Source organism: Fukomys damarensis, unplaced genomic scaffold (assembly GCF_012274545.1).
Source record: "Fukomys damarensis isolate Sample0158 unplaced genomic scaffold, DMR_v1.0_HiC HiC_scaffold_9, whole genome shotgun sequence".
NCBI classification, from domain to species: Eukaryota; Metazoa; Chordata; class Mammalia; order Rodentia; family Bathyergidae; genus Fukomys; species Fukomys damarensis.
Genome location: NW_022900921.1, coordinates 13,272,587 through 13,295,907, shown reverse-complemented (window position 1 = coordinate 13,295,907; position 23,321 = coordinate 13,272,587). Strand labels below are relative to the sequence as shown.

Genomic DNA, 23,321 nt, shown 5'->3' with positions numbered 1-23,321 from the left:
TACTACTTTTGTGATATTAGTAATAATTCTCTGTATACTTCAATGACTTAACAGCTGCCTTTAAGGGTAGGGAGAAATAGTGCAGGCAATGTAGTTGTAATTCTCCACTCTTCAGGAAAGGAAACATGATCTAGGAGTTTAACTGACTTGGGTGGTGGTGGGGGCACAAACACTAGAATCCAAAGGCATATATATATATATGTATATATGTATATATGTATATATATATATATATATATATGTATCCGCATTGAAATTCTGACTGTAAACTTTGCACCACATACCAGCTGCAAACCAGATGCTCTGACAGCCCAGTGAAACCCTGGAAGAGACCAGAGGAAGGAACAGGAAGAAGTGAAATCAGGCCTGGCCTGGGGGCTGAGACCCTCCGGTACAGCTTGCTTCTCTCGATGACTAGAGGCTGCAGCAGGGTGTGAGTGAGGCAGGAAAGCATCACCTTCCCAGGAGAAAGGTGGGGGGTGGGTTACAGGAACACATATCTACACTATTCCCCCTGTGCACACTCAAGACCTGACGAGATCTACAGCAAGGCAAACACACCTCTCAATAGAGAAGGAACACGGCACACTTGCGGATGCACACAGACCCTGTGCACATTCGTGGATGTGTGTCTGTGCACATTCAGGTTCATACTTAAACATACACCCGATGCAAAGGCATCCAGCCACGATCAGACGTGCTCAGCAGGCTGCAGCCTTCGGCGTGTACACACACACACACGCGCACACAGGCCCCGATGCATGTCTGGACACACGCACATGCTGCCTACTAAACACCTGCCTCAGATTCATAACCAGGCTCAAGCACGTGCACACGCAGCCCCTGGGGAAATGATCTCTTGTGAGCCATCAGTGCCCCCACACACCCTCACATCCACAGCGAAACAAGCATTCAAGGGCACACAGATGTCTCTCAGGACACACACATTCTTACAAAGGCCCACAGATAACACACTCACTCTCCTGCAGAAAACCTTCAACTACACCAACAAGTTCTACACGCAGACATGCACTGACACACCCACGCCGTCACAGCTCTGCAAGCTTTTTCCAAACCCTTGCAAAGAAGGGCGGCAGAGCTGTAGCCAGCCCACGTGACTGGGAAGGCTCCGGCCGTGACGGGATGGGGGAACTATGCCTGGGGCCAGCGCAGGGCCTGGCGGCGGCGCTGCAGCCACAGGAGGCGGGGACGCGAGCACCACAGAGCGCTTCTCAGTCCGTCTGGAGGCCGCTGGACGCAGCTGGGCACGGAGGGTGAGTGTGCTGCGCCGGGCGGGCGGCTGCGGGGGAGAAAGAGAGGTGTGGGGGGCAATGGGGGACCGGGTGTGGGAGTGGAGAGTGCTGAGCGGCACCTCTCTTTGGGCCAGGCAGCCAGCCCCTCTTTGCTGCCTCCAGATATCTGCTACAAGAATTTAACACGAATTAACATTTCTGAAGGCCTTGCCCACCAGGCTCCCTGCTGGGTGATGACCAGCTGGAATAGTAAATAACAGTTCCACCCTTTACCGAGCACCTGCTGTGTGCCAAGCCCTGCCAGCCCCTTACCCACAGCCTTTCCCTTCCACCCCAAGTCATCCCCACCTAGGAAAGAGGGATGCACAGCCAGGAACCAAACCCTGAGAGGAAGGCCAGGAATCCCCGTCACTGATCCACCATCTCATCCTCTCTTTACAACACTTCTTTAACTACACTGTACAGATGGGCAGACAGCGGTCAAAGGTAATAAAGGACCCCGAGAGATTTGTACCAGCTCTTGCCAACTCTTCTCTCTCCCTCCTTACCCTAAACTGCTTGTCTGCAAGGCTTGTCCTAATCCATTTTGTTTTTATTCCTCTGTCCCCAGTGCCACTGCCCCATCCCAGGACCTATCCCTCAGCTGAACTGTGGCACTGGCCTCTTGGTCCCATCTCTCACACCAGAATCCCTTCATACCCTCTCCTCTGCCCCAGTGAGTTCTACCCCAGCTCCTGCTGTGCTCTCTGAGCACAAACTAATCTCTTGAAACCTTCAGCCTTCTCTTTCTTGGGCTGCCATCCCAGAGACCCTGTATTTTCACCGTGAAGACCAGAAGCAGTATCAGTGACAATGTCCTATACAGGTCCAGTGAAGGCTGTTGCCCAAGTAACACTACTAAAAACTCCTGTTTCTGCCCTCCCCACCGTGTGGGATTATTCCTATCCGGTACCGAACCCACTCTGCGGCTTTCAACTACCAAGTCCTCAGACCCCCGCCCATTGAGATCTTCACACTGAGCTTCCCTGTCACCCAGCAAGCGCCTCAGTCAAGTGTCTGACTTCTCCCCATCTCCCAGCACTGACATCACCCTGGCCTGTTTGGCAATCCTGAAACTGTAGGGTTAGCTTTTGTTTTAAAGGTTGTACAAATCCTGGTGCACACCACGAGAAAGTCAGACATTTCAGAGAAGTGAAAGGCAAAAGCCCTCACACCTCCTGTCCATCTCACAGGGAAACCCTTGAACAGGATCTTACGTCTTTTCGGAAACTATGTGTACATTTCTATACGGACATTTAGAAATAAGTCTCCACAAATAATCATTTACATTCCATTCTTTCTCTTAACAGGGTATCTTGGCCATGTTTACCTCTCTGCATAGATAACCTATTTTGTTCTCGTGGTGTTTTCATAGCATGCTAAGTGAGATTCTTTTCACAATTTTAGGGTCATCCTCAAAGCTATTCCTGCCCCATCAGCCGTTCAATGAGCTCCCTGCACATCCTGCCGTCCTTTCTTGTCTTGCTGTTCCTTCTCTCTTTCCCACAGTCTCGATCACCAGGGTTCACGGTGGGACAAGAGACATTCACAACTTCCCCATCCTCCTTCAGAGCCCGGCCAAACTTACTCTGCCTCTGAGAGGAACCCCTGCATAAATCGGATTCCTGTTAATCAAGCTCAGTTCTAGGTTTACTTTTGAAAGGGATGCTATGCTAAATATTTTTTCAAGCCAGGAAGCATTCCCAGATTTGCTCACTTTTATAAATGCCTACTTCTGTAACACACACGTGACTGCCTGTTGGTAACTCTTCTGTGAGCGGAGAGGTCACAAGGGACAGGAATGCTAGGCCTCAAGTCAGAAAGCTGAGGTTTCTGGATATGTTTGGCCTGTGAAACACAATTTTTCATTTTTCTGGGCTATGTTCTCTTCGGCTGAGGGGAGATGACATCTTAGAAGTGTAGGTATAATTAAAGGATAGAAAAACATCAAAACATTGAAAGAAGAAGATCCAACATAGATGGAGAACCAAAGCTTTCCCCCTCTAGGTCAGAGGTTGCAAATGCAGATGTCAGCAAGGGCTGTGAGAGGTATATGTGTAATAAACAGGATGGGTGGCATTGGGAGTAGTGACAACTTTGGAGTCTGAAGAACAGCGTCACATCTTAATTCACTTGGGCTACCACAGAGTGCCACAGATGGGGGACTGAGACAACAGCCCTTTGTCTGTTTCTAAGGCTGGACATCCATGATCAAGGTGTTGGCATGGCTGACACCTCTCGCCTTGGTTTGCAGAGGGCTATATTCTTCTTGCTGTGTCTTTGCCTGATTGTCCCTCTGCGTATGTTCGTGTCCTAATCTCTACTTCTTACCAGGCCACAAGTCACATTAGATTAGAGCCTACCCATGTGACTCAGTTTACCTTAATTATCTTTTTTAAGCTCCCATCTCCAAATATAGTCCCATTCTGAGATTCTAGGGGTTAGGACTTCAACAGACAAACTTTGGGGAAACACGATTCACCCTATCACACTCCATCTCAGGGGCAGCCAGATGGTAACCTGCCAGAACCCAGGCTTGGCTTTGCCAGATCTACCAGGTTTCCCCAAAAAAAAAAAAAAAGCCAGGAATTTTTACAGCTAGACGCGGTTTCACGTGTCTACAATGCAAGTTCTTGGGAGACTAGGGATCGAGTACCATGAGTTCAAAGCTGTCCTGAACTGAGAAGAGTTTGGGGGAGTGGAAAGAGGGATCGTGTGGCATGTGGAGAGCTTTTGTACTGCTGTTCCACCTCTAAACAATGACAGGGTTATAAGGCATATTTTAGAACTTGCCTTCTTCTCTTCCTACCCCTGGTAATTTTTCCAGACTCAAGACTGAGATTTTTTTTTTCAGTACTGGGGATCAGTCAGGACCTTGCATTTGACAGGCAGGCACAGCACCAAAGAGCTAAATCCCCAGCCCTCAACTGGGATTTTGCTTCCTCCTAATCTGTTGAAATTTTCAAAGTAGTCTTCCTTTTCCCATCTAAAAATTTAAGTACTCATATACCAGACAGATTATGCTGACCAACGATGGTGGTGATGATGCCAGTGGCACCTAACACTAAGAGCTTTAATTGTGCTTCTTTAACCGCTTTATCTCATTTAATTTGCCAATGCAAAGATGTAGGTAATACTCATACTAATACTTTTTTTTTTTTTTTTTTTTTTTTTTTGGTACTGGGAATTGGATTTGGGACCTTGTGCTTGCGAGGCAGGTGGCAGAACCACTGAGCTACATCCCTGGCCCTATACACATCCTTTTTAAGAATGAGGGATTGAGGCATGGAGCACCTAAATGTTTTACTCTTACTCAGACAGGGACTAAATACAGACGTGGAAGAGTCTATAATGAAAGTATATAACCTCAATGTATATATAACTCACCCAACTGCACCGCTGCCATAAATGAAACCGGGGCACGCTGGCCAAGAGCACGGATTCTGGAGTCAGAGTGAATTTAATTGCTTCTCTGGGACTAGCCGGGTGGGTGATCTATGTAGCAAAATCAAGGCTATCTGTGACTACACAGTGAGACCATATCTCAAAACATTTTTAATTTGGCAACAATTTTAAATTAAAACAAAAACCAATATATGATCTGTGGCTTGCATAAGGCCATTTATTAAGTAGTTGATCATGCTTTGTTTAGATGTAATTTCCTGGGGAGCAGGATCATATCCAGCCATCTTTTTAATCCCTTACAGCCAGTTCTGTGCATAGAAATCATAACACAAAATTGATCATGGTATGACTAGATTCGAATCTTACCTTTTTAAAAGTCAGGCCCACCGATAGAAATCCTGCTAAGTACACACATTACGCTGTGCTAGGAAATAGCATCAGCTGCCAAACCAGCCTGCTGATCATACCAAAGCTCACAAGAGCTCAACTCCTCGTAAGAACCCACTTCTCCTTGTGCATCGACTATCTCTCTCTCTCTGTTCTCACAGTAATTACTGTCTCAGAGTAACACCATTACTGCCTGCTTGCTGCGAACTGCTCATTGCAATTACGTCACTTGACATTCATAATTGCGCTATAAGGGAAATGGAAACTCTCTAGTTACTCAAAGGAGACACTGCTGAAGACTTCAAATAATTCAAAACTCACCTCCTAAAGGACCCCTGGTGTTACAGCTTGTGTCTAGATGTCCCCTCAGAGCCTCACACAGTTATAAGTGGGGCTTTTTCAAAGGTTGCTGGATCTAGAGTGTGTGACTCTGGGATTAAAATGGCAGGATCAAGGGTGCTGGGATTCAGGGTGTGAATGGATAAAATATAAAGGGAAAGAGCTGTGGTTGGCCCTTGCTGCTTTGCTGCCTTCTTCCCACCATGAATTGCTTCTCTTCTGCAAGTCCTGTCTGCCATGCCACCCTGCCTTGGAGCCAGCTGAATATGGACTGAAACCTCTACAAACTGTGAGCTAAATAAACCTTTCCTCCCTTAACTTTGGGTGTCGGGTATTTTGTCTCAGCAACAAGAAAAATAACTAAGACACCAAGTATGCCTGTTTGCCTATTAGCATAATGCTTTCGTGTGGCTATAACATAAACGCAGTCTGCAGTTTACAATTCACATTGTCTTTCAGGTTTCTGACAAATTTCTAGTTGGGGAATTTAGGGTTATGTCTGATTTCACAGAGAGAGGGAAACAAATATTTTTACAACATGCTACTTCAAATTCAAATGATTCAAATAAGACTATACAGTTCCCATTTTACAGATAAGCAAACCAAGGCTAAGAGAGGTTAAACAACTTGCCTAAGGTTGAACAGCTAGAAAATGATTTTGTGGGGGGGGACAAACTCAGGTCCTTGCCCTTGTGAGGCAGCCAGCAGAACCAAAGCTAAATCCCCAGCCCTAGAAAATGATTCTTTGTTTGTTTGTTTGTTTGTTTGAGACAGAGTCTCACTGTGTAGTTCATACTGCTCTAGAACTCACTGTATAGCCCAGGCTGGTCTCGAACTCCCAGCGATCTTCCTGCCTCAGCCTCCTGAGTGCTGGGATTATAGGTGTGAGCCACCACACCCGGTTTAGAAAATGATTCTTAACCACCACACTAACTCTGTGATCTGTAGGGCTAGACCCAAATCAGATCATTAGGGTCAGCCTGAATGTCTATCAAGACCTGACTAGAAATTACCCAAGAAATCAAGGAAATGTAGCCTTTTCTCCCCTATGCCCTTCAAAGTTCACAATTTGTTCTTCTTCCTCAATTCCTAGATCTTCTAGTGTGGTTCTTTCTATACCATTCTGATGGTCCATCAAGCCCCAAATTTTTTTCCCCTGCTGCCTGTCTGTTCCTAGGGTTTCTTTGGAGAATGTGTTTGTTTCTCTGTTTTTTGGTACCAGGGATCGAACTCAGGTCCTTGCACTTGTGAGGCAGACAGTGGAACCACTGAGCTAAATCCCTGGCCCCTAGGGAATGTGTTAGAGAGGGAAAAAAAAGAGGAGCATAAATCCTGTCCCAGTTACACAGACAGACCTGACTGGCTGTCTGTATGAATGTGTAGTTACTGGGCTGATCCTGAATCTGAACAGAGCAGCCACCACATCTGTTCTCCCAATCCCAGCATCAGGCCTCAAAGGTGATAATGATGAACAACGCCTTTCCTGGGCATCCATGTGGCAGGCCACAGCACCAGGTATGCGCGCACATGAAATATCCCACTTGGCCCTTGGCCCTTGACGACATAAGTGCGATCACACTGATTCATTTGTCTTCGTATTATGTGGCACAAACATACCAGATGTCTCAAAGGTGTAGGGCAAAGGCGACACCCCATCCTTGTCTCAGAACAGAAGAAGCAATGTGGGAACAAAGGCCAAACCTCTCTAAGACCGTCTACCAGTAGCAGCTGACAGAAATACAACTCAAACTAACATAAGTGAAACTAGCTGATGCTTTTATACTGCTTGCCAGATGCCATGCCTTATCCTAGAACAGTAAATCCTCATAACAATCTTCTTTAACATCAGAGAATAAGGAGGCCAAGGGAAAGAAGATATATAACGTATAAAATGTCTTAGTCTGTTTTCTGTTGCTAAAACAAAATATACGGGACCAGATACTTTACAAAGAATAGAGGTTTGGGCCAGAGATATAGGTAAATAGTGTCGCTGCTTGCCTCACAAGAGCAAGGTCCTGAGTTCAATCCCTGGAACCAAAAAAAAAAAAGAAGAAGAGAGGTTTAAACCTATCATGGTGGTACACACCCGTAATGCCAGAACTCTGGTAGGTTGAGGCAATTTGAGCCCAGCTTAGTGAATTAGTGAGTCCTTGTCTCAAAAACGTGGGGGGACTGGGGAGGTTGCTCAGTAGGAAGGTTTGGGGTTCGATCCCCAGTACCACAAGCAAACAAAACAAAGAATGGGGTTTATTTCACTTGCCTTTTTACTGAGTTTATTGTTACATTCTAGGTATACAGTACAGTTACATTCATTACTGGCATCTTGTACCTTTACATGACAGGTCTTGGTTCTCATTTTTCCCCTTGTCCCTGCCCTCCCTTCACCCCCTCCTCCCCTCCCCATTTACAAACACTTTATTTCCATTTTTTTATTTTCTCATATTTTTTCTTTTCCCTTATTCCCTTTCCCCTACCCTTCCCAATTTCCCTACACCTTTAGCCCTTTTCTTCCTATTTCACATTGTTAATTATCTCATTAGGATCTTGTGTACTATTATAGTTTTTCACACCAGAGAAACTATTCAATATTTACACATGTGTGACTTATTTATGTCACTTAGGAGTACATCCTCAAAATGTATCCATTTTCCTATGGATGACTCTACTTTCTCATTCTTTATGTCTGAGTAGTATTCCATTTTATAGAAAAACCACATCTTCTTTATTCAGTTTCCAACTGATGGGCCGCTTGTGGTTTTAGAAGATGGGATGTCCAAGAGTATTACAGCAGGCTCTGGCCCCGTAACATGGTATCGCACAATGAGACGGAGCAAGACTGCTAGCTTGGGCTGCTCCTTCTCTTCTTATAAAGCCGCTAATGCCATCACGAGGCCCCACCTTCATGACTTCATCCAACCCTCATGACCTCCCAAAGGTCTCACCTTCAACTATCACTAACTACCACTAATCTGAGGACTAAGCAGCCCCCACATGAGCTTTTGGAGGACACAGTGAAGCCGCAGCAAGTACACATGGCTAGTCTGTGGGATTGGAACTCAGGTGGCTATGTTGAACTAATCTTGCGGCCACTGCGTGGCTTTCGACCACTTGATGGATCATGGCCAGTTTGAACTGAGAGGTGCTGCAAGTGTAAAATATACCAGTGGGTTCCAAAGGCTTAATATTAATTACAGGATGTAAAATGTCATACTGATAATTTTTACAGTGATCACATGTTAAAATGATGATATTTGGGGTATACAGTATTAGGCTAGATGACACATTGGAATTCATTTTACCTGGTTTTCTGTTTGCTTGTGTGTATATTTGTACTGGGGAGAGAACTCAGGACCTTCTGCCTGCCAGGCAGGCACAACACCATTGAGCTAAATCCCCAGCCCTTCATCTGCTTCTTTGTACTGTTTAATGAGGCAGTGAGACCATCTGAAATGACTCATGTCATTTCCTCATTGGCCTGAACAAACTTCACTACCTTGGCCTGCCACGTGGAGGCTGGCCTTCTGGAGATGCTGCAACCAGGATTCCAAACACCCTCTGGCCTCTTCTTTTCAGCACAGCAGCTGTATCCTTCTCCCTCTCTGCAGTTCTTGGTCTCCATGTTGCACAAAATAGCTGCCACAGTTGTGGACAGGTCCAGAGCTTGATAGCTTTGGCTTGCAGACAGCTGAAGCTCAGCCCTAAGCCTTCCTGGGGCCCAGAAGGGTGGGGCCCAGAAGGGTGGGTCCCACTGCCACCACATTATATGCTGTGCTTGTTGATGCGAAAGCACTTGGCTGTATATATAGGAAGATCCAATTGTGCAACTTTAATTCCAAGGCAACTTCCTGTGTGCTTTCAGGAATGCTTTCTGTGACAAAGCCTGCAAGATCCTGACTTCTGAGACTTCTCTTTAAATCATAATTTTTCCCTGGACCTCTCCTTTTTTTCCCCCGCAGAAGAGCCAAAAATAGGGAGAGAGAAAGAAAACAGCAGATCAAAATTTTCCCCTGAGGCCTCCTGCAAGAAGGCTGTATGACTTTTAATCCTCTGTATTTGCACTCCGGACACTGGAGAGTTGCTACATGTAACCCCATCTGGGAATCCCAGGAAAGGGGGTCGCTGTGACGGGCCCTATGTGGAGCAGCAGCCAGCCCTTCACCTCCAGTCCTCCATCTCCTTAGCTTTTCAGAAAAACTGGAGAGGGCTGCTTCCAATTTGTTTCTTGGAATGCAGAGAAGGCAGGGTGTTTTCCATTATAGAATTCTTACCCCCATCAACGTAGAGTTTTAGCCAGCTTCATCTGCGAGCAAGCTGTGTCTTTTCCCAACCACCAACCTTGTCACTTGTGACTCCAAATAGAACTGTCCTGTTGGGTCAGATTCAGTTGTCCTCTTCTGCCAGGGTAAGGTGTTCCCCTGAAACACTCCAGAGGTTCCTAGCGGGAGGTCAGGACTGCTGTCCCTTAGTTCACCTGCAGTGTGTGGTGATTCCAGTTTCGAACTGGGGCATAGCTCTGTTTGATGTTTTGCTTTCACATTCGTTATCTTGTGTGTCTGAGAATGGTCCAGTGCAACAGTGTTTTCATCCTCACGTGATGGGGGAGGAAGTGGAAATCTAGTTAAGATGAAAGGACATCTCATAGTCCCTGACCAGTGAGTTACAAACTTTGACTGGCACTCAGGGGCTTCTGAATCCAATACCAAGTATTTCCGGCGTCCTCCTCAGTAGCCCACTATGGCTTTCTTGTCCATGTACTTAGCAAAATCTTTTATTTATTTTTTTTTTTTTGTACTGAAGATTGAGTCCAAGGAACACCAAGCTACATATTCAGTTGGTTTTTTGTGACAAGTTATTAAATTACCCGAGCTGGCCTTGAACTTGCCTCAGCCTCCCAAAATTGCTGGGACTACAGGCCACCGTGCAAGGTAATAATGTTGGTATTTCTGCACGAATAACTATTTTGTTCAAGACTGTTCACAACTATATATTGAGGATGCCGTGTGTGGGCTGTGTTGGGCTCTGGCAGTACAAGAGAGAGAACAGGGCCAGGAATTTAGCTCAGTGCATCTGCTGCTTGCCTCGAAAGAGCTAGGACCCGAGTTTGATCGCCGGTACCAAAAAGAGAGAGAGAGAGGTAGGGAGAGAGAGAGAGAGAGCACAACAGCAGAGCCCCCTTTTCCCAAGACTTTGCAGGGTGCGTAGACAGTGAAGAAATCAAAAGACAAGGAAATACACAGCCACAGATTGGGCCTGGGGCTTCGAAAGGAAGAACAGGTGGCAGGAAAGCATGAGCAGGGTGGGCCTCTCTGAGATAAGATGAGAGCCGAGGCTTAAGGATGAAGCCGGAGACTCTGAGGGATTCTGGGGAAGAGGTGAAGACAGAGTTTTTCAGGCCAAGTTTTGTCCGACCCCTGAGCAGGCACAGTGTCAGACTCCACGCTAGGTACCCTGAGTGCATTGTCCCATCCCTCCCACAAGCCCCATGGCGTGAGTGTGTCTTTATTTCCATTAGATTGCTGAGGAGTTGGGTTTCCCATGACTCTTAACCACTGAATTAAGCATTGTTTCAAACCTCAAATACAATAATTATTTGAGGGCCGGGGATTTAGCTTAATAGTGCCGCCGCCTGCCTCACAAGTGCAAGGGACCAAGGTTGATTCCCAGGACCAAAAAAAAAAAAAATTATTTGAGCATAACCTACACGATTAGATCTCCAAGGAAAGACGACTCTGCAGCCAGGCTTAGGAGATCCATTAGGGGCCAGACAAGTGTCCCTGAAAAATGTACCAGCAAACCACATTCCCTCCAGAGAACAGGGCCCCCGCCCCTTCTCACCTCCCAGCAGAGGGTCTTGCCGGTGGGTCAGGGACTCCGGGATGAAAGCAGGGAAGAACTCTCCCGCTGAAAGCAGACCTGGAGCTGTAGCACATGCGCACTGATGAGTCATTAGCTACTTTACAGATCAGAGAGAAGCCCAAGACAGCGCAAATTAAAGCCAGGCCTCAGAACTCACCCAAGTGTAGCAAGCACCTCAGGATTCCACTTCTGGGTTTTTCCCTTCAGCTATTCCACTCACGCCTTTCCACACCCAGAAAAAGACAATATAGGTGGTTATTTTTTAAAGGTAAGCAAAGGCTAGTGCTTACTTTCTGATTAATTAAACAACTATTTGTGGAGAACTAAGGTATTCTGCAAGCCTCATCCCTAATTCCCCAGCCCCAGGGGGGCAGAGAAGAAAGACCCAGACTCCTGTATCTAGGAGGTCAAAGAGGGACAGACTGGGTTGGGTTAGAAACATTTGAGTCAAAGATATTGGCGCCTTTGGAGTCAGGCCGCTGGCTTGTTTTCTCTTTGTTATGGACTTCTTTGGGGACAGACACACACACACACCATGACATTGAAAATGTAGGTATTTTCCTTTTTCTTTCATTAATTAAGCACATATTTCTTAAATACTCATTGTGTGTGAGAAAGGGTGAAGCCAGGTGGCCACCTGAGGCCTATTCTCTTTAACAGGAGACGCATGGGAGAGTTAACTAAATAAAGTAAATACCAACAAGTTGCTGTCAACGCCAGGAAAGAAACCAAAAGTCATGACCAAAAGGAGACCGTAGGAAAGGAGCATCCCAGAGGACCTGCAGGGAGGGACGTGGAAACTGAAAAGCAGTGGGATAAACAGCCAGCAGGCCAGAGGGTGGAGGCGCCTGACACTGGAATGGAGCTGGGTCTGCGGACGTCTTGGAAGCTGCAGGGAGAGAGGAAGAGGAAGAAGCTGAGGGAGACCAGGGCAAAGCTAAGGCCAGGTCATTTAGGGCCTTGAGGGCCACATCGGAGCTACCTGTGTTTGCTGTTTGCAGCCAGCAGTTGCTGGGGGTCTTGGGGAGGCAGGTGGCTGATTTGTGTTTCCGCCTCTCTCTCAGGCTGTGTGGAGAGCGGCAGGAGTTGGGGCCATGGGCAGAACAGGGAGAAGGCAGTTGTTACAGGATCCACCGAACGTGGCTCTGCGCACGGCCATCCTTGGCTCCGGGCACGTCATCCTGAACATTCCACAGGACTCCAGGGGGCCTCAGAGGGCAGGAGGTTTTCCTGAAGCGTCCATGCACTCAGGATATCCTAAGGGAGGAAAAGCAGCACACCTGCACTTTCAAAGCCATGTCCTGTGCGTGTGTGTATATAATTATAAAATAAAGCACAAGATATCAAAGAAACTTTTCTGTTTCTGTGTGCGGTTCGGCATATGCTTCAAGGTCTCTTCTGTAATTTGGGATTTGGGAAGGGAAAATCTAAGAAATGCTAACACGATGGAAAGCATTTGGGTGCTAAGGGCAGCCAAACTTAAATTCACATATAACCTCCACCAACAACTACTTGTGTAAACATGAGCAAACTGGCCTGTTTCCTCTTCTATAAATCGGGAAGAAAGTACAAAACTGGCAGGGGAAGGGCAAGGTAGAGTGGGGTGACACTCAGCTGTGGGTTCAGATGCCTCTCCTGCTCCCTTGTGACCTTGGGAGTTCATTTCGATTCTGGGAGCCTCTGTTTCATCCTTTGGAAAAAGGGGCAGTAAGTGAGCTGCCTTGGTGGGGTTTGTCATACATTGCAAATAAAACAAAGCAGGGACAGAGAGCCTCACGCAGAGCCTGGAGCATTGTCCCTGTTTCCCCTTCTGTAACTGCAGGGGGTGGAGCCCTCCCCAAGTCTGTGATTCTAAAGCTGCATCAAAGGCCCTGGAACTGAACCGTCTGGATTCCAACCATCCTGCTCCCCCTGCCGCATTTTCTGTGCCAGGTGGTGGGGCATGGCCGGGTGGAGGTAGAGCACAGGCTGAGAGCCTTGTTTTTCTTCCAGCTGCCCTGGAAGAAGGAGACCTCCTCCCTCTCCCTCCGGATTTGGAACCACTCTAGTCTGTCTCCAAAACAGCTCCTGGCTCCAAGTGCTGAGTCTCCTCTGGGGCTGCAGACCTCACTGCCCCAGTTCTGAGAACGCCTTTCCTCCTTGTGGGTCCCAGTGCTGCGCCCCCACTCTGCGCTGGCTAGGGTGTGGTAGCCAGCCGCGGCCATGGGGTCCCCTTTTGGGCCAAAGTGGCTCGGTGAAGCCTGGGGAACAGCTCAGTGGTACAGCACTGGCTGAGTAGGCAAGACCCTGGGTTCTTTCTGCAGCACCGCCAAGAAAAAAGTCTTCATTTGTTATGGTGCGGGGTGGGGAACGACGACGGATACTCCCTCTCTATTTCACCTGGATTTCTCTTTCCTGCTGGCTGAGCTCTTCGCAGGATTCTCTCTGCCTCCTTCCTACCTGCTTCCTTCTTCCCTCCTTCCTGCCTTGAAAATGCACTTCCTACTGTGGGAGGCCCAGGTGTGCTGCAGCTCCAGTGATGCCAGTTTCCATCTCCCAAGTAGAAAAGCGAAAGAGACCGGGAGTGTGCAGATCGCAGCTTTCCGAAAGCACCTCTCCCTCATCCAGGACTCCCACGACGCTTGCCACACCTGCCCACCACCTAGGTATGCAACCGGTGGGAGCAAGGAGAGCATGAGAAATGCAACAAACGCAGGGGAAGCGCAACTTCAAACCCCTAGCACCACCCGCACACCCCCACCTCTCCCACAACTTTACCTGCGCCCTCTCCACCCCTTTATTAAATGTAGCCCGTGAGCAGCCTTCCCCAGCGGGTCAGGGAGACATGCGCTCCTTCCGGCTCCCTCAGCCAGGGGGAAAGCCAGCAAGGTCACCTGCTGCCTTTCTTGGCTCACCTCTTGGCAAACTGAAGGGAGGACAGGTAAAGGGCAGTGAGAGGCTTTCTGCTCTGCGTCTCTGGCCCGGCAGGCATGGAAAGCTGCCTGTCTCGTGGGAGCTCTCCCGGACCCTGCTGATACAGGAGGTGAAATGTGACAACATTGTATCTCCCAACCTGTGAGATGTCTGGTATGATGTCTGTGTTTCTCTAAAACCACAGGATGAAGGGCCGGGAATTTAGCTCAGTAATTCCCGCCGCCTGCCTTGCAAGCAGAAGGACCTGAGTTCAATTTCCGGTACTACAAAAATAAATAAATGAAGAAGAAAAACAAGAAGAAAATTGAAGGATGAATTCCAGGAACAATGGAGGTTTAAGAGGAGGGAAATATTTATTGATAGCGTAGCTTCTGAGAGGCAGGAGGGGTCCCCAGTGGGTAGCCAGGGACCCCAATGTTACAGGGGAGTTTTACAGAGCAATCCCACACGGGTGCAGTGTGGGTACAGCTATGATTAACCAATGAGGTTACGAGTATAGTCGTGCAGATAATAGTGAACCAAGTGGGAAACAAGTCGTGCGACAGTGTGCATGGAAAGGACCAAGACTGCTAGGAAACGAGGGGTCTGGAGGTCTTGGTCACCCACCGGGTGGCTGACATCTATCTAGACTTCGTTAAGCCCGCCGTTGGTCTTTCTAGAACGAACGCAGGCCTGGTCCTTTGGTCCTTATCTTGAGGCCTGTGTCTCTGGCCACAGGTGTGATGTGCTTCACCTCTGTCCTGACTCTCCCGCCCTGGCCGACCGCCTGTAACATTTCTATCTTAGCTGTCTGTCCGACCGTGACTGTAACTCCTGTGGCGCAGGCAGTACACACGTGCCTCTCTCTGGCAAGTCCGCATGTCCCTCCTCTGTGGCCCTGTGGTCCCGCTATCTTGGTTAGCATTATCAGGTCCCTCGGTTTCCTTCAGGATCCCTTTGGCCCAGGAAGGCTACAGGCAGTCAGCCCCTTCTCACAGAGCATCAGCGCACCGTCTCTTCCTCCGTCCAGCCTGTCACCCCGGCCCAGGAGGCCCACTGCCTGACCACGCCCCGTCACACACCACACCCCGACAAACCAAACTCCTTGCGGTCACCAATCAAGCTGCTTCTATATCTGTAAATACTTTCTGCCCACGCTAGGAGGAGCTTTTTATATCTCTCTTGGTTCTGAATGCTGCCTTATTTATAAATTGTTATTTGCTCTAATAAACACTAGTAAATGAAAACATACACACATACACACACCCTCACTTCCATCCAAGGTGTCCGTCCTCTTGCTTTTTCACACCTTCTGTGCATATGCTGTATCTGCACACCACACATTTTATGTATTTGTATTTATTACCTTTCTTGGCACTACAATATAAAGCCCAAGAGGGGCTTTGGACTCCCTGCGCCACAGCTGTGTTCTCAAAGACAGCGCTTGGCATTTGGTAGGCCCTAGGTGAATAAATGAACCACTGCGTTCAGGGAGGAAAGGGTACCCACGGTCACACGTGTGTGCGCTATTTGACAGAGGTATTGGAGAAGGGGTATAGAGATATGAAATAGACACTAACCCCAAGTTGAGGCTTTTCCCCCCATGCTTTAACTGGGAGTGAAGAAACTGGAAGGAAGTAAAATAGCTTTGTTACTATAAGATGCAATGGCATTGAAAGCAGTGTCTGGTCCTGAGGCGTCTCTCCCTGGCCGGTGGTTATCTCTATGGCACTTATGAGGACAAGAAAAGGCAAGTGTCTTGATCACAGTCACACCGCTGTTGGCCACAGAGCTCCAAGCTGCTGCAGACCCCTGAGTGACGGGGAAGGGAGGGCATCAGCCTCCTTCCCTGCCTGCCTTCCCACAGGCAGCCCCAAAGCGCAGGCAGCTCCCAGCGCTGGAGGCAAACCAGGGCTGGAAGCAAGCGAAGGCTGAAGACCCAGGAAAGAGAGGTGAGCTGCGGCCCTGAAGCAACCTCCCAGTCCTGCCGCCAGCATCGCAGCTGCCCACCCGCACCCTAGGGTCTCTGACTCCATCGCCAAAGGCTGTGTGGGAGGAGTAAGGCCAGCGACGCTTCTGATGTGGAAGGAAAGAAGACTGGACCCTCGGCATGAGAGCTGGAAGCGAACTTAGGGTCAGACCGTATGGTCCAGCAGTTCTCCAAGTGCGGTCCCCAGACACATTAGCTGCCTCGCAAACCCACTAGGAAAGTAAATTATCCAGTCCCGCCCCAGAACTAACGACTCAGAAATCTGAGGTGAGAGCCAATCATGTTTTTAGGTTATTTTTTTTGGCCTTGCTGGGGATCAAACCCAGGGCCACAGGCACGCTAGGCAGCGCTCTACACCTCCAGCCCTATTTGTAGTTTAATAAGCCCTCCAGGTAGATCTGATGGATGCTCAAGTCTGACCCTCTGCTGCAGCCCAGCTCCTTGTGGTCCAGATGGGTAAACCCAGGGAGGACTAGCACTTCTGGCCTCAGCCCCATGGCAGGAATGAGCGCTCTCCTCCCTGGCTTCATTCTAGGGGGAAACGATGCTGAGTGAAAAGCAACAGAGTTTGTTGAGAGGTCCTAGGCAAGTCCCTTGTTTCTGTGTGGGGCCTCAGTTCTGTGTCTGTGCAGTGCAGGGGCAGGGAAGAGATTGTCTCAGTACACAACACACAGATCTTAGAGGGACTGTGCTCCTGCTGCCACCAGCCTTAAGGACTCGGTCTAGCCTGGGACCAGAGAGCACACGCTCAGATCCAGATGGCCCAGATCCAACCCCCGGCCGTGCCCCCTGCTAAGTGCATGTGTCACACCCACTGCTCACCTTCCAGAGTCTCCGTGCTTCTCGCAGGGGTGGTTTACCCTCCCTAGGTCTCTGAATACTGCCTTCTTCTCCATACCTGAGTCTCCACGAGAAGCAGCCTAGGTACAAATCATTACCTATAATTCAAGTCCTTCTACCCTTGTAACTCTCAGTTCACACCACATGTCTGACTGAAATCACAGGTCATTTCTCTCCCAGAGCTCCTCCCAGTCATCAGCACCGGGACAGGGAGCTCTGCTCCGTTCCAACCACTTGAGAAGATGACAGTCTGGTGATGACTGTCCCACCCCCTGGAGCACTCCAGTGTCCTCTGGGTAGGACTCAGTTCATCCTGATACCTCCCCAAGACGTGACGCACTGTCGAGCCGTCTGTACGTGGTGCAGGAAAGAGCAAGGGTCAGAAACACAATGGAGCTGCCCCATCCGCCACCTCCTCCTCCTTCTCCTCCTCCCCATGGCCACACTCACCTGCCACAGCTCTCTTGCTCCCACAGGTGACCACGATGATCCCCTGGGTGCTGCTGGCCTGTGCCCTCCCCTGTGCCGCGGACCCGATGCTTGCTGCCCTCACTCGCAGAGAGTTCCAGAAGGGCTCCCCTCAACTGGTCTGCAGCCTGCCTGGCCCCCAGGGACCCCCAGGCCCTCCAGGAGCCCCAGGGCCCTCAGGAACGGTGGGAAGAATGGGTTTTCCTGGCAAAGATGGCCAGGATGGCCAAGACGGGGACCGGGGTGACATCGGTGAGGAAGGTAAGAAGCCCGCACTGACCCTCCTGTCCCCACCTGTGGTCGACAGCATCCAGCCCGGGGGGCTTATGTAGCTGCTAAAGTCCTATTAATCCCTTCCTTTGTTAACTAAATTTACTGACTCTTTATAAACAGGACAATATATTCCAAAAGGAAAAGAGGGTATCAAATCTCATGCTCCTGTCTCTGCTGCACCTCTGAATTCTAAGTGACTGAGCAAATCTCCTGAAATATTATTCAGAACTCCTTTGGCTGCAAGTGACAGAAACCCAATTTATAACCTCACATGGAACTTACTGGAGCTGAGCTTCAGGAATGGCTAAGGGAAGGAGTTTAAATATCACTGTCAGGGTTCTGCTTCTCTGTGTGTTCGCTTCCTCTTCTCAGAGCCTGGGGGTTCTTAAATGGTCAGGTGGGTTCCAGACCATATCCAGACAGCACATCCCAAATGCCTGACTCTCCTGGGCCACACCTGCATGCGGCATATGTGTACTTTGATCACAGAGATGAAATGCCACCATTTTCCAGGCCTGGGTCATGCGCCACCCCTGAGTTTTTGTGAGTGGGTGGTCAGGGCAATTGGTCATGTGACTGATGGCCTCACTGGGACCCCCTAAAGTAGAGAAATAGTTCCCCAAGAAAGGGTGCCAGGCAAAACAGATTGGATAAGGTAGATAGGCCCTTTCAGGTTTATGCTTCTCATAATTCTGAATGTTTACACCAGAATTTTAGTGTTTAACTTTCCCAAATGTCCATTTTAATCAATAGGGAAATTAAATATTAAATATGGTGCTGGGGATTGAACCTAGGACCTTACACAGACATGCGAAGCTTGTGCTTTACCACTGAGCTACACCTGCAGCCTTAATGGTACCTCTTACTTGCACGGCATTACTTGCATGGCATTATATAACACTGCCAAAGCATTTTTCAGTAAGTTGCTCCTCTGATCGGGTTTTGGGTTTGTTTTCATTTTGTACTGGGGATCGAACCTGGGACCTTGTGCTTGCAGGACAGGTGGAACCCCTGAGCTAAATCCCCGGCCCTCATCTGACTGTTAAAATCATCCTGAAAGGAGATTTTACCAGCCCATGTCACAAATGAGGAAGCTGAGTGTCGACACTGATTGACAACAGCCTGTCTCAGCTACAAGAACTTCAACTTCGGGAACAAACTCGGATACTGATTTTGGCGAATGCCTTCCCCTCCCTCCCAGCCTGTTTCCTCATCTCTGGCCAGGGCTAACAACAGCATCCGCCTCCCTGGGCTGAGGAGAAGGGGAAGCGGGTTACCGTGAGAAACACCAGTCTCCGAGTGGGCACGGTACACGTCAGTCACCGCTCGGTTGAATTCCTGAGCCTCAGGTCCAGGTTTCTTCCTGCCGCACCAAGCTAGCGCTTCCGAGTACCTCCTTCCCAGAAGCCCTGAGAGGAGAGACGGTGGCTGGGACTCAAGGTCTTGCCAGGCGCTGGGTGCTGCAGCGCTCCATTCCCGACCAGCGCGGGGGGCTGCGACGGGATCAGCTTAACATCCGACTGTCACCTGTCTGTGGCTGCCACAGGACAGCGTCTGCGGTGGCCGCTTTCCGGGTGATCGGGACAGAGGAGAGTGCAGGCTTGGGCTGCCTTTGGCCATTCTTCCTGCCACGCCATGAGGCCCTGCCGGGGAAGGCGTGCTGGGACACAGAGAGGCACACAGCAAAGCCATCTGCAGAGAGGTCCTGAGAAGTAAATTCAGTGTTTCCTAAAGAGTCTTAAAAGGGAGTCAAAAAAGAAGCACAAGCAAGCCGGGGATTTGGCTCAGTGGTTCCACCACATGCCTCACAAGCACAAGCACCCGAGTTCCATCCCCAGTACCAAAAAAAAAAAAACCAGTTGGAGGAGAGGTGGACCATGGCTCTTTGCCCAGGGCAGACAGAGTGAGGCAGAAAGGCAGAGCAGAAGGGAGCTGCTCCTGTCACAGCGGTCCGGAGAGGCAGCACAAGGGAAGGGCCTGGCAGCTCACAGCGCAGTGACCCCTTCGCTCCAGCTGGTCCGCCTCCGAGAGCACTTCTAGCTCGGAACTCACCAGTGGATGAACCCACAATGAGAATCGCGCCTCAACAAGTAATCATCTTCCAAAAGCCCCGCCGCTGAGCACATGAGGCTCCGGAGACTGGCTAGATCCACACTAGAACGACCACGCAATTCGAGTGGCTGTCGCCAACAGCTGCCTCGTGTCCAGGGACGCTAGGAGGCCCAGCAGCAGCAGGGACCCTCAGAAGCAGCTCGCTCAAACCTCTACACGCAATTCCGCCTTTCTGCCAGGGTGACTGTTCAGCTCTAACTCAGGCTTTTGTTCGTCTTTTAAAAGCAGGTTGTATCGAGCAATCATAAATATAAATGTTTCCAATATAATCAAGGGCCCAAAACGTAGTGGTGAGAGAAACATATATTTTGTAAAATATTAATATTAAAAAAACAAGAGATGCCCTGCAGAAAACCACTGCTGGGGCAAAAGGCCTGCAGGTATGAAACTCACATTTAGCTGGAATTGCCCCAAGCCAGGCATCATCCTATGAACCTATGGGTATAGAACAGGGCCGGAGATTTAGCTCAGTGATTACTACCTACCTCACAAGCAGAAGAATCTGAGTCCAATCCCTGGTACTAGAAAAAAAGAAATTCTAGTTCCGATAAATGGGTACAGCACTTTTAGCACTGTGGCTTCCCTTTATTAAACGTCCTGCCCTCTGGCCTTTCGTCTTAGCATATTCTAGGGACAGTTTCAGATAGGACTCATAAGTATAACTCAGTTTTTAAACAGCAAAATAGAATTGCACAGTATGGATGAGTCATAATTTGCTAATCATTTCCTTGGGGATGGGCATTTGTTTCTATTTTTTTCTGCTATTATCAGCAATGCTACAATAAAACCTGTGTGTGTGTGTGTGTGTGTGTGTGTGTGTGTGTGTATGCGCACACACACAGGGCCCCTGCACTAGGCAGAGATTTGACTAACATCAGGTTTTGAGGCCAAGAGGCTTCTTCTAGTTATCTTCTCAACGCATGGCCAAGACAGCACACAAAAGGACTGATCTAGCAGACAAACCAGGCTCTTCCTTAGGAGCAGGAAAAGAAAAGAATGTGAATTGCTGTGTTATTTTTTTCCCTGATCCACAGTGGTTCTGGAAGGCATTACCATAAGACCAGGAAAAGTACCCCAAGTTATACCATCAGGATTTGCCCCATTTCTATTTCTTTGCCTCCTCTCTCTGTCTCTGCCTCTGTCCGTCTCTCTCCTTTCCTCTTTCTTTCTCTCTGCTCCCTGCTCAGCCTCCTGAGTGCTGCGATTTCAGACCTACGGCCACCACTCCCCGCTAAGACATACTCCATTTTTCAGTATTCCAAAGCCCTCTTGTTCTTCCCGTTTCCCATGGACTCCTACTACAAGGGGAAAAGCCAAGGCCCACAGCTTCTGCCTGGGCCCGTGAGGGACCCTCCGTAACTCCTGCTGCTCTGTCTTTCAGGTCCACCTGGCCGGACAGGTAACCGGGGAAAGCAAGGACCAAAGGGCAAGGCTGGGGCCGTTGGTCTGGCCGGCCCTCGTGGTCCCAAGGGGGTCAGTGGGACCCCTGGCAAACACGGCACACCAGGCAAGAAGGGGCCCAAGGGCAAGAAGGGGGAGCCAGGCCTGCCGGGCCCCTGCAGCTGTGGCAATGCCCGGGCCAAGTCGGCTTTCTCAGTGGCAGTGACCAAGAGCTACCCTCGGGAGAGAATGCCCATCAAGTTTGACAAGATCCTGATGAATGAGGGCGGCCACTACAACTCGTCCAGTGGCAAGTTCATCTGCGGCGTGCCCGGGGTCTACTACTTCACCTACGACATCACACTGGCCAACAAGCACCTGGCCATCGGCCTCGTGCACAACGGCCAGTACCGCATACGGACCTTTGACGCCAACACCGGCAACCACGACGTGGCCTCCGGCTCCACCATCCTGGCCCTCAAGCAGGGCGATGAGGTGTGGCTGCAGATCTTCTACTCGGAGCAGAATGGGCTCTTCTACGACCCCTACTGGACTGACAGCCTCTTCACAGGCTTCCTCATCTACGCCGACCAGGACAACCGCAATGAGCTATAGACTGGCCCATGGGCCCTCCGGGCAGGGACCAGACTTCTAGACTTGCACTTACAGAGCAAGACCCTGAAACTGTCGCTGGGGCTGAGTCTCAGAAGCTTCCACCCTCAGGCTAACCTCCTTTGCTGCTTTAAATTTTTTTTCCCATCAATAAATCCAAGTGTTTTTATTCATCTGTTTAGCTGTCCACTCACTCAGTATCTGCAGTATAGCAGGCATTGTGCGACACCTGTCTGCAAAATGGGTTCTTATCTGCACGGGGCTTGCATACCAGTGGGAGAGACAGTTGACAAACAGCCAGCACAGTGCCAGGGCAGAACCGATGTGCTGTGGCTGACAGTAGTAGAAATAACGGAGACAGGGAAGAGGCTAACATTTTTCTAAGAGTTCATTTTTTTTTTAAGTTTATCTATATAGAGTCCACAACTTTTGAATAGACAGCTTAACGAAAGTGTACTTATGTGAACACCTCGTAACCACCCAGCAAATCAAGAACCAGCCTCTGTCCTCCTCTCCCAAGGCACTCAGGCTCCTCCAGGTCCTTACACTGCTCTCGTACTCACACTCGAGTTATATCCTGAAAAACCCACTGTAAGCTGAACAGGCCACACGCCAAACACACCCAGCCTACAGAGTGTCCATCATACCTTAGCAACACAGCACACCGTACAGTATAAGTTGTTCACCCTCTGCCACTGGACAGCTACAGGTTGAAAGATTGAAATTCAAAGGACAGTTGCTACTGCAGGAAAATTTCTTTTTTGTTATTGTTGTTACCGGGAATCAAACTCAGGACCTTGAGATTGCCAGACAGGCATGGCACCACTGAGCTAAATCCTCAGCCCTGCATATCGTACCAGCATAAAGAAGAAAAGTCTGGAGCCATCTGTATCAAAAGGAGAATTTTTTTTTTTTCTAGTACCAGGGATCAAACTCAGAACCTTGGGCTTGAGAGGCAGATGCAACACCACTGAGCTAAATGCCCAGCCCAAGATGTACTTTTAAATTGATCCTCAAAGCAGAACACAGAGCAGTAGCAAAGCACTGGGAGGAGGCGTCCTCCAGCAAATGAGCTGTAAGGATAAGGGCCTCAGTGTGAGGAACGCGTGGGCGCATTTGAGGAACTGACTGAAGGCCGGAGGACGGGGAGGGAGAAGGGAGGGGTGACACTGGAAGCTCCATCATGCGGGTCCGGCCATGGTCAAGGGTTGTTCCCTCTAGAGAGCTTATCAGGGTGTAGGAACGAGCAAGGGACCAGTACAAGGGTAACCTTGAACCTGCCCAGAGCAGCCACGTCGGCCACAGACCTGAGCTTTTTACCGGTAGCTACAAATCACTTGCCAGCCCACTTCTCCGGAATGAGATGGACAAGGACACCCACAGATTCCCGAGACCCATTGCTCGCGCACTGCAGGAATGGGGCCCTGAAAATGAACCTCACCTGGTCCAGGCGCTTGCGGGGTGCCAGAATGCGA

The 23,321-nt window shown here is 49.3% G+C and overlaps 1 protein-coding gene across 1 annotated transcript; it reads left to right on the top strand.

Moving 5' to 3' along the window:
* Positions 1-1,029: 1,029 nt before the first annotated feature.
* Positions 1,030-21,997, top strand: C1qtnf2 (C1q and TNF related 2). Its single transcript, XM_010622258.3, has 3 exons — positions 1,030-1,274; positions 17,478-17,730; positions 21,236-21,997. The coding sequence occupies exons 1-3, from the start codon at positions 1,155-1,157 to the stop codon at positions 21,847-21,849; spliced, it is 987 nt and encodes a 328-aa protein (XP_010620560.1). The 5' UTR covers positions 1,030-1,154; the 3' UTR covers positions 21,850-21,997.
* The last annotated feature ends 1,324 nt before the right edge of the window (positions 21,998-23,321 follow it).

Coding starts and splice junctions, on each gene's coding strand:
- C1qtnf2 (XM_010622258.3), top strand. CDS start 1,155: ATGCCTGGGGCCAGCGCAGGGCCTGGCGGCGGCGCTGCAGCCACAGGA. Junction 1,275..17,477: donor GACGCAGCTGGGCACGGAGG/GTGAGTGTGCTG, acceptor TTGCTCCCACAG/GTGACCACGATGATCCCCTG. Junction 17,731..21,235: donor GGGTGACATCGGTGAGGAAG/GTAAGAAGCCCG, acceptor TCTGTCTTTCAG/GTCCACCTGGCCGGACAGGT.